General features: G+C 35.4%; 1 protein-coding gene across 1 annotated transcript in view; it reads right to left on the bottom strand.

The window, feature by feature from the left end:
• Window positions 1-8,065: 8,065 nt before the first annotated feature.
• The window catches only part of thbs2 (thrombospondin 2), a 49,052-nt gene continuing 46,132 nt past the window's right edge, over window positions 8,066-10,985 (bottom strand). Inside the window, exon 22 of the mRNA XM_018094193.2 lies at window positions 8,066-8,425. Coding sequence (XP_017949682.1) covers window positions 8,418-8,425 — 8 coding nt within the window. The 3' untranslated portion in view covers window positions 8,066-8,417. The remainder of the gene's footprint in view (window positions 8,426-10,985) is intronic.

Genomic DNA, 10,985 nt, shown 5'->3' with positions numbered 1-10,985 from the left:
AAAATACAGATACTTTACATTGTTCCTTTAACCCTCAAGTTGCTGAAGACCTGTGTAGTTGTATGAAGATGTATGTGTAGTTGTATGAAGATTATAATTTTGCTTGTTAGAGGGACATTAGTGACAAAGAAACGGGGAGCTCTTCAAATGCTTTATCATTATTTGATCCCGTTATAAATTGTATATAGCATTTGTTAGGAAGCACTTGCTTTTCTCCTAGCCATTATTATGTAGGGTAGCTAGGGTTGCCACCTTTTTCTTCAGGCCTCACTGGCTAATGATGTAGGGGGCGGGGCAGAGTTAGGATATTTCAGGTGCCAGCTGGCCAGGAAGGGACTCTCATGCTTCAGATTAGGTGAGAAGGCAGGGTTTAATAATATAGTCATGGAACTCTTTGGAGATTTCTAATATCCTTATATTTAGGGGGTATATTACTCCATCTGTGTATTGTATTGATGTGAGAAAGGCCTTTTTAAAACAGAAACACTATTTTCCTTTTTAAAGTCTTTTTATCACGTTTATAAATAATCATGTAGCAACAGGAAGAAGACAAACAGATATTATTGTGTTTGTGCATGGATTTAATCATTAGTACAGATCACAAATCATTAGAGGACCATCAAACCAAATCCTTTTAAAGGCAGTTGCATGAAGGTTTATAGAGTCAAAGCCATTTGGCTAATATTAATATTACATACAATTTCTGGACAGGAAACTTTGCTTTACACTTATTTCATCCTTGTATGATGCAAACTGGAAGCTGATATCCAAGTTACTGGTTTAATATTAAATATATTTCCCTAAGAATACTAAGGAACCAATCCTGGTCAATAATACAATAGACAAATACAATGAACAGTTTAAGGATTATCATTCAAATGCATAAGATGTATTTTTCTTATTATTCGGGTTATATTTCAGTATTTATATATACACAGAAAATTGACATTATATATCAAACGCTATTGACTTAATATAAATAAGAACAAGTCTGTTGACCAATGTTTCCTCTAAGTGCATTTGTGTGCACACACACATTTTGAGGCAATGCACGTAATAATTGCACGTAATTGTGATGCCCCCAAAGAATTGGGGGAAAAGACAACATTTATCTATTCTGACCTTAGCACACTGTGTTTCTTTGCTTGTTGCACATGTAGCCTAGAAAAAATTAGATGGAATATCGCTGTCAACCACTTAAATATAAAAAGTAGATTTATCAAATGCTCTCAGATTTTCGCAAATACTTCTTTCCACCTGTGCTATTTAGTGTTAAACATTAGTGAATAACAATGTAGAGGCAAAATGGTTTTTAGGCTGATGTAAAACATGTGGAGCTCATGTATAAACATTGGGCAAATTTGCTCCTGGGCAGTAACCAGTGATTATCTTTTTTCAGCCAGCTGTAGATATAATGAATGCTAGCATTTCATTTCATCTACTGCCCAGGTGCAAATTTGCCCAGTGTTCATTAGTAAAGCCCCTTGAGGCGCTTCTTCCATCTCACCTTTTAAGTAATTTGAAGTGTTGTGTAACTGTTGTAATTTGGAGTAATGCTCTGCTTATTTTTCTAGCTCCAAGAGTGAGCTATATGTTGGTGCTAGTCCTCTAGCTACATAACTAGTCCTCATTCGCATTGGTCTTCCACCCACCCATACCATACATACAGGTCCAGCCAACAGTATTTATTAACACTGGAGACAAACATCACTGATGATGTTGCCTATAGCAACAAAAAGTTCGTAGACGCCATGAAAACAATCCTGGCTTTGAAGCCTTCCATTGCTGGCTTTGGAAGCCTTCTATAGGACTCAATGGCACTCGACAGATCAAACTTGGTGAAAATATAGTCCCGATGAAAGTGTAACCAAAGTGTTAATGAATTCCGAAATGTTCGTATTTTTTTCGCAAAATACGTTTTTTTTGTGGAAATTTAAAACCACGAAAAACTTGTGGAATTTTACTGAAATGTTCTATCATTTAGAAAAAATACGAATTTATCTCAAAATTGTTTAGTAAATGGGCCCCTAAGAGAATGTTGAATCCCTACTCCCCTACATAAACATATCAGATGCCCAAGCACACTGAACATGTGCAGTGTCACTGATAGGAAGCCCCTGTGACACCTGTAAAGGCCTGGATCATTACTACTGTACAGATACTGAACCTTTAACCTGGTGCAGTAAGTACCAAATTAAGGTTTAGTACTCATTTATTTGGCTGCTGATGAAACTGAATTAATGTGTGTGTTTGTTCATGGTAGGTACCTAAGAATGTAAACTTCACTGGGTGCACAGACCGATATGTACTTAACATGTTTATATAACAGATGGATAATAAGAACTGTGACCCTCATCCTTCCAATGTTCGCCAACAGGCGAACACCCTGCTCTGTGAAAAATGGCATGTTAGCAGCAGATGGTGTCGCACTATAACACATGCAAACTACTGAAGCCCGTAGTGGAAACCTTCCTAGATTAGTTCGGATACTTAAAGACAAAAAGACAGTGTAAAAATGTATGATTTTTATTTTAATGCATCAAAAAAAAATGACACTCATACTCAGCTACTCATACTTATCTCTGGAAAAATTGTAACAGCTGCCCCAGCATTGTCATTGTGCTGAATTCTGCTCTAATTATCTTTTTAAGCAGCTACATAATATAAGAGGTTGATGCTAGAACACAGCAGTTACCCATTTCCAATAAGTATAATCGTTATACGTTCAAAATATAAACACTGAAAACTTACCTACAGGGGTAGTCAGTGAGTCCTGAAAGGAAACTGAAAGGATAATCAGCTCACCTGTAAAACTAATGAGCATCACCGAATATATTTGACATTCAAGGGGAAGCTATTTCTTATTAACTCCCTTTGTAGGATATAAGATGACATAGCAACATTCCAGATTAATGGATTTAATGTAAGTACTTTACAACAGTTTGAAGTGTAAAAGTTATTATGAACATGACTTTATAAAGCAACAACATATTCTGCAGTCTTGTATAAGATCTCTGCCATATAGAAATTCATAGGGGTCATTTACGACCCAGAGGGGTGCAAGTGCAAGAGCACTAAGGGGGTGATTTATCAACGTTCGAGTTTTTTTCTCAGTTCGAGTTATGGTTCGAAAACTCGAAGTTCTGGTATTTATTAAGTGCAAAAACCCAAGCCTTATTCTCAAACTTGAGTTTTTTTATTTTTTAGATCTTGTAAAGTTGGAAAATTTGTGATATTCGAGTTTTTTATTAGCATAAGTTTTCCTTATTAATAAATAAGTGACCATTCGATATGCAAGTTTATTTGATTTAGAAAAACAAACTCGAATTCATGTTTATTCATGCTTCGCTCTGCACTAAGCTCTGGATAAAAAAATCCACTGCTCAGTGACGAGCACATCGACAGAATGCACAGCTAGCACTTTCCTAACTGCCTGACTTAGGGATGGTGGTAAGGACAAGGCTCCGATGTGGGAGGAGCATCCGGCTGCTCATACCTTGCACCTCAAATTGACACACAAAGTAGGGGTGGATAGGAGGGAAGGACGCCTATATGACTTCCCCACCCCTTTTGAACCTAGTCCGGCCTAATACAGGCTTCGCTAGATTTAAAGCTCAGTGTTCAGGTCTCTCCGCATTGAAATGGAGCACAGAGGCCTGTGGCGATTTGCACAATGCCCCACACAGTGTGGCCTTTTTTTGCACGTATCCCCCTGCGTGAACCATTGTAAATCAGCTGTGATATTGTTTTATTATCAGCCCCTAAGATATTATACTGAGTTCTAGTAAAGCTTAATTTTATGCTGAATGCAATATTTTTAGTTGGCTAGGAAAAGGCATATCTATAAACATCTCAGGGGCTAGTTTCACTGAACAAATGGTAATCGACTTATTTAACTGCTACCTTTTGCTGTTATGGTGCCATTTTTTTTTATCAACCTTTATCATAGAATATACCCTAAAGCATGTACAGTTCTAGCCAGAGTAAAAATGCATGGGCATTCTGAATCCAAAGAGGATTGCCAGTAGGCGGTGGCCTAAGTGAATGCACTTTCTGTGTGTGCTAAAGTGTGTTCCCAAATGAACAGTTAATGCAAAATGTTTTGTTAAACCTTAATCATAGTTTATTTCCTAGCATATAACAAGCAGTAACTGGCTAAACTAGGGATGCTCAATGTAAAAGACTGACTAAGTAACCAAATAAATAATTATTTACAATCTTTCAAACAAAAATGAAACTTTCTTTTAGGCAACATAACTAATAAAGTAAGTAAAGAAAGGAAAACATGACATAAATAATTTACAAAAGAAGAAAATTATTGTACATTCTGCAAAATATCAACATCAGTTCCATTCTGTGGAACACAACCCCAGATAAACAACACATCAATGACAATGCATAGATTTAATAAAGTAATGAAGTGTGATGTATGGAAGGAAAATAGACAGTTAAACAAGATCCTTAACAGGGAAATATTATAAAATGTGCAATTAATCCATAACAAAATGGCCTCATTTAAATTAAGAGAAAGAAAGAATAATGGAATAAACACTTTTTATACCGTAATCCCATTTCAGCTTCCCATAATATATCATTTCCTTATTAAAATTCTATCTGTACATTGAATGTTCTTGAAAAAATGGTTTATTAAAAAACACTCTGAAAGATTATAAAAAGAGTATACTAAAAATGAATAATGTTTTTAAAGAATTTTGTGGTACTTTTTTTCTATTTACAACAGTCATACATGGTTACAAAACACAACTGTATTCATACGACAAAAACAAACCACAAAAACAAAGTACCGTAAAACAGTCATAAATCAGCAGATGACAAGTGAATTTAAAGGGATTTTGCTAAAAACGAAATACTCCACACATCCATCATTTTACAGTGAACCAGAATAAGGCATTGCATGCGTCACTAAGGCAGCTGGGTGAGAGTAAATGAAAACCATGTTGGATGAACACGATTCACGTGTGTTGTAGTACATAATACACATTTCTCTCTTTCTCTTTTCTTTCCCATTTATGACTTTCAGACATACATTTCTGTACACGGTTATAATTCCTTTCCTGTCTTCCTGCATTCTAAAAAAAAATTAAAATCTGTTCCTATTTTATAGAAAATATCTCTTGCTATAATTGTATAATAAAGTGCCATACTTTCATATTGATTGTGACCTATCAGATTACTGTCTTAAAATGCAAAAGAGTTCATAAAGTGTAAAGTTTTTCACTGATTACCTGAAACAGTTTTGAAATAGATACTTCATAAGCATTTCTTTTTGGGAAAACAAAAACATACTCCCTATATATATATATATATATATATATATATATATATATATATATATTTCACAAAAGGACCAGCAATACTTGCTGTTTGTACCTACTAAATATACTCTTGTTTTTAAGCTAAAATTCACAATGTTGTTGGTCCGTTTGTGAAGATTATGTTTATATGTTTATGCACCTGGGTAGTAAATTTTTTTTGAAGGAGTGTTCCACCCTATATATATATATATTTAATTGTAACATAAAATAAAAATAATATTTGCTTTGATGCATAATGGCAGATTGCATGAACATGTCTAAGGAAACACTCCTACAGGAGTAAAGCTGGACATACATGCACCCATAGTATCATATGATATTTGGTGCATGTATGGCAGATTGACAAGATGAACGATATCACAAAGCTTTGGATATCGCTGTCTTGTTGATCGGGCGGGTCAAAAGATTGTGAAGGCGTCTGAGCAAAATCTGTGTTTAGGGCTGAATCGTCAGGTGGAGGTAAAATCCCTATTGTTTCTACCTCCATATCTGATGATTCAGCCCTGAACGTCAATGGAGGGAACAAACAATCTTTCCTGGGACTAATGGTCGCAGGAAAGATTGTTATTGGTACGTGTATGGCCACCTTAACTCCGTGAGAAATGACTCCCCTGGACAGGGCAGGGCTACATGTATTTGACTGACACATGAATTTGGTTAAAGGGTAAAAGTCACCTGCATTTTGCTATGAGGATTTTGTCACTTTGGTGTTTGTGCTTTGGCAAATATTTTAGCTTGCAAAACCAACAGGCCATAGGCTGATGCTTAATATAATTAATAAGTTAATGAATATGCTGACTTTTCTCAGGAAAAATACTGCCTGGAGTCCTTACTATATAAATAAGTGTACTTTACTTTGGGAAGGTATTCACAGATATTCTGCTGTAACCTAGTCTTCATCCAGAAATGATGGCAGGATGTTTCAATATCATACAGAAACTTTTACATATACATGTATGGGATGTTATCTGGAATGCTCAGGGGAACCATGCCTTAAAGAAGAAAACAAATATAGTCTTTTTGCAATCAATATGGATTTACGGTCATATTAGTACTGAGAAAAACAGGAAGAATTATTTGTTTGAGTAGGATTTCCTATGCCACTGCTGTATTTTGGGGTTTTCTAGATATCCAGGCTCTAGATAACAGATCCCCTAACTTTATATTCTATATACTTGTGAAAACCCTGAACCCTCCATTGGAAAATGTTGATGATGGTTGATGATGATAACTTACCCAACACTTATAGGCACTTACCTGTTTTTACACACAAAACTAGTAGGTGTTTATAACTGGGCTTTAAATGCTCTTATTATATTCTCACTGCCTGCTGTATGTGATTTATGCTGCTCTTTAAAGGGATTGTTCACTTTGTACAACATTCACAAATCTAACAGTTCATATTAATAGAACAATCTATACATAGTTAACAAAAAATGTGTAGCTGAAGAGTTATTCATTTCAGAATGATTCCTCTGCTGATCCTTCACTTCTGCATGTACACTGTGCAGGGGGGGAGGGGGTTAGAGTGCACAAGCACCCAATGAATTGGTCCAGTAGGACAAAATAAGGGCAAAGCCTGGATGTGATGATGTAAGCATATAGGAATTTCTCAGTGTGTCAGGTTCAAAGTAGACCATTCCCATCCCTTTAGAAAACTGATCAGAGAGACAAAAGAAGGACTGAATTAACAGGTGTAACAAGTAGCTTTTACAGTGGTCTTTTAACTATTTTATGGAAAATGGATTCTCTAACATGCTGAATGCATTGTTTATGGTTTAAAATGATTTGCACATTGAAGGTGAACAACCCCTTTAAGGCCAACATGACATTAAATATAAATAATCCTTACTTAATAAACTGCTTTTAATTTTTGTGAGTAAGGCACTCTCTTATTGCAATGGCACTGGGGATATTTCAAGTATTTTGCCTGCAGTATTTGCTCCAAAACATGTAGGAGGGAATTCTGGGCATTTTGATGACATGTATTTGAGGTACAGGAAACATGATAACCCAAACAGCAACATCTGTACCATTGTGCTTTTAGTGGGTATAACTACGCCTCTGAATATTCATAATTTATTCTTCATTTATAAAAGACTGATACTTTTTTTACATTGTAAAATTTTAAGCTTAGAATGGTAACCAATGCCGTTAAATCAGAACTTTTCTGCTACACGGTAGGGGGTACATGTAAACAAAGTGCTATGATCTTTTACCCTAAAACTCAAGAGAGAACAACATCTTCCTCATTAACTCTGTTTTTCTCAAATTCTTTTGACAAAGGTAATATATATATATAGAAATGTTTCTCACCAGGAAGCAGACATAATTGTCAGAACCATTAATGTAAGATACTGGGCTTACATTAGCTACATATCAATGCAAATCTCTCAAACTTCAGTAATGGCATCCCAAAAACTGTAGGCTTGTTGGTAAAATGAAGTCAACAAAAACATATTAAATATCTATAGGTTAGGAGTATATATATATATATATATATACCAAATCAAACACAACCAGCACCAAGGGTCTTGTGGTTCAAACAAATATTAGTGTATTATAATTGCATGCACAACCGACGTTCGGTTTCACCTTGAAAAAGGTCCCAAAAGGGACCGAAATGTCGGTTGTACATGCAATTATAATACACTAATATTTGTTTGAACCACAAGACCCTTGGTGCTGGTTGTGTTTGATTTGGTATCTATTTGGTATTCCGTGCACAGGGGCAGCTACATTGCAGCAACTTTCGGAGTGTGGTGCTGTCGTGTGGACTTTTATATATATATATATATAATATCCCTATCTTAAGTAATATTAAAGTTGCATCAGTAGAGAATGTACAAATCACTATATTACGGATTCATTAACTCAACAGCTCTCATGATGCATTTGTATCTCTTCTCTGTGTATGATGCTCCTAATCATCATCTGCTCTGTTTCCATCTCAGAGAGTACATGAGGTGTTGCTCTCCCTGTAGAGGTAAATCGAATGAAGTCTGGAAATACCAGGGTGAGCTGAGGTGTCTTGGTCACTCAGGATCTACAGTACATTCCACATATGGCATGAATGAGATTTTAGAAATCTGCAAAGATAAAAGTAAATAGTTATAGAGTGCTGTGAGTCAAACATTAAACACATTTCACTGTGGAATTCATTTTGGTGCAGTAATTTGTTGAGAAGCACAGCTTTAATACCTGCTACAGTACCCTGCACCTTTTGCCTCTTGTAACTTAATATACTAAAAGACAGATTTATCAAAATTAGTAGTTGTGTAGTTGTAAAGGTTTTTACAACCTTAAATAAACTCATATTTTTAAAAAACACTTATGTTTACTTATTTATTAATTAAAACAAAACAAATGCAAATTCCTCGAATTGTGAACTTAACATCACTTTAATAGCTTGAAAAAAATATGAAAAAGTGAAGTGAAAAACAAAAAACGTCTAGGAGAGCTCCCACTGATTTCTACATGACCTCAAAAGCTTTTGAAAAATTCATGTCTTTCAAAAAAAGTTTTTTTTTTTAAATGCCAAGTAAAAACACAAATACCTGCGCAAGTATTTTCTGAAGCTTCAAATAGCTTTATTAGAGAAAAAAAGTGGTCAACAAAAAAAAAAGTAAAAGCTGGTTCTATAGAAAATCAATGGGAATTACCTCAAGCAATTATATTTATTTACATATTTTTCAAGTTCATTAAAACAATATGCGATATTTAACCGCACTGAAAATGAATGGAACACTGTAGTTCTTGTCGCAGGGCAACTTTTTTCTAGCAAAAAAAACTTCAACTCTACTATTGTTTTGAGATATTTCTTTAATAAGTTAGCATGTGAGGGAGGAAAAAATGATTTTTCCCCATGCTCACATTTTTTTTTCTTGATTTCTGATAAATTGACCCCTGTGAGAATAACAAAAATACTCAGCACACACTCCATTTAGGCAATGAACCACTCAGGAAAATAGTCTCTGTAGTGTTGTTATTTAATTATACAGTCTACAGTATTTCAGAGATGAACTGCTTCAAAAGATAAGGCAAAAAGCAAGTGTATAACTTGTACAAACAGGACTAGTTTACTTGCCTGTTTATTTACCTATATTGTGCCTATTTACCTCATCCTGTTATACTGGGGAAAGACTTTAACCCAGAAACATCTATTATTATCTATTACAACAACTAATAAATAATTATTAGCCTATATAGAATTAGTGCTGGGTGATTTTTCATTTTCAAGGTAACTGCAGGGGTTAGTGCACCCAAACAGGCCCCTTAATTGCTACCAGTCTTAGGCATTACAATGCTCCCTGTTGGGGTTTCATAGGTCTAGTCTTCAGCTTTACTGTTAGAGGGAGATGCACAAAGTGTGCAGAATAATGTACCAGTGCACTTGCTGGCTTGCTACTGCCCAGTATGCTGGGTAGGGTTGCTGCCTGCTCGGTTTGACCCAGACAGCCCATTTTTGGAGGGGCTGTCTGGATCAAAATTGCCTGCACAGTTTTCCAAATAAGGAAATGCAGACAGGACTGGTCTTTAATTACATGACGATCGCCTTATCGCCACGTCATAGACCCGCCTCTGGTGTAATCACCGCCCTGTGACATCATTTCCCACCCCCACCTAGCAAGATTGCCTGAAGACTAAAGGTATTAGGGTAGGTACGCTAATGCTGGGTAAACCACCAGGACAAAGAATCTTTACTGCTCTTTTCATACAAAAAAGCCTAACTTACTTTATTTGGCATGATTACAAGAGCACACCTTTCAGATATATGAAGTATGCATTCATTTAACAAAAAGTGAACAAAAAACACATTAATAGTGCCATAGCTTAGAAAGAAACTACAGTTTTCAAGGCCGAACACTATTAAAATACCACGTAGTTATCCCTTGCGTAAGTAGTGTTGGAAGTTTTTTTAGCCATTTAGGAACAAAGGTGGTCTTCTAAAACCAAATGTACATAAATCATTTCTCTATTATGTTAATTATGACAGGAGAATTCAACAGATGTTCAGGTCTTGAATCCCACGAGCACTTTATACAGTAATCCTAAAAGCAAATGAATGTTGGATGCTTGCAAAAAGATTACATAATACACTGTACAAACATATGGATGTATTAATGAGAACAGGCTTGTTTCCATCAATATGCTCCAGCTAGATCAGGGATAATTGCTTAATGTTCGCCAAAACAGTTTCCATGGTTTCTTTCATTATTTCTTCCTTTAAACTCCAACACCCCCCCCCGGGGCCCTTAGTATAAGTTACTGAAAGTTCTTCTAAAAGTTCAGATCTAAGCCTCTCTTTTTATATATGGTTTCTACTTGGAAACCAAAGTAATACAAAACAAAAAGTAACGCCTGTAAAGCATTGTGCTTCGACCTTCAACTTATTTAAGTAGTTTTGAGGATATGCCTAATTTGGTAGTATTATGTTATAGGTTTATTTTGTATCATCTCATTTTTGCACAACTACAAATGTATATGTTTTAACATTTTAATGGAAACAATTTAAATAATTTTTTTTAAAATGTGTTTACTGTTACAGGGTTATTTTTACAGCTGCAAATCAGAAAGGTCACAACACTTATAAAAAGTGCTTTCTTAAAGCTCACTCGTAATCTGTTTTTCTGTCCCCAAATCACTTGC

Source organism: Xenopus tropicalis, chromosome 5 (assembly GCF_000004195.4).
Source record: "Xenopus tropicalis strain Nigerian chromosome 5, UCB_Xtro_10.0, whole genome shotgun sequence".
NCBI classification, from domain to species: Eukaryota; Metazoa; Chordata; class Amphibia; order Anura; family Pipidae; genus Xenopus; species Xenopus tropicalis.
The sequence above is the reverse complement of the archived record's forward strand: the minus strand, read 5'-3'. Positions and strand labels throughout refer to the sequence as shown.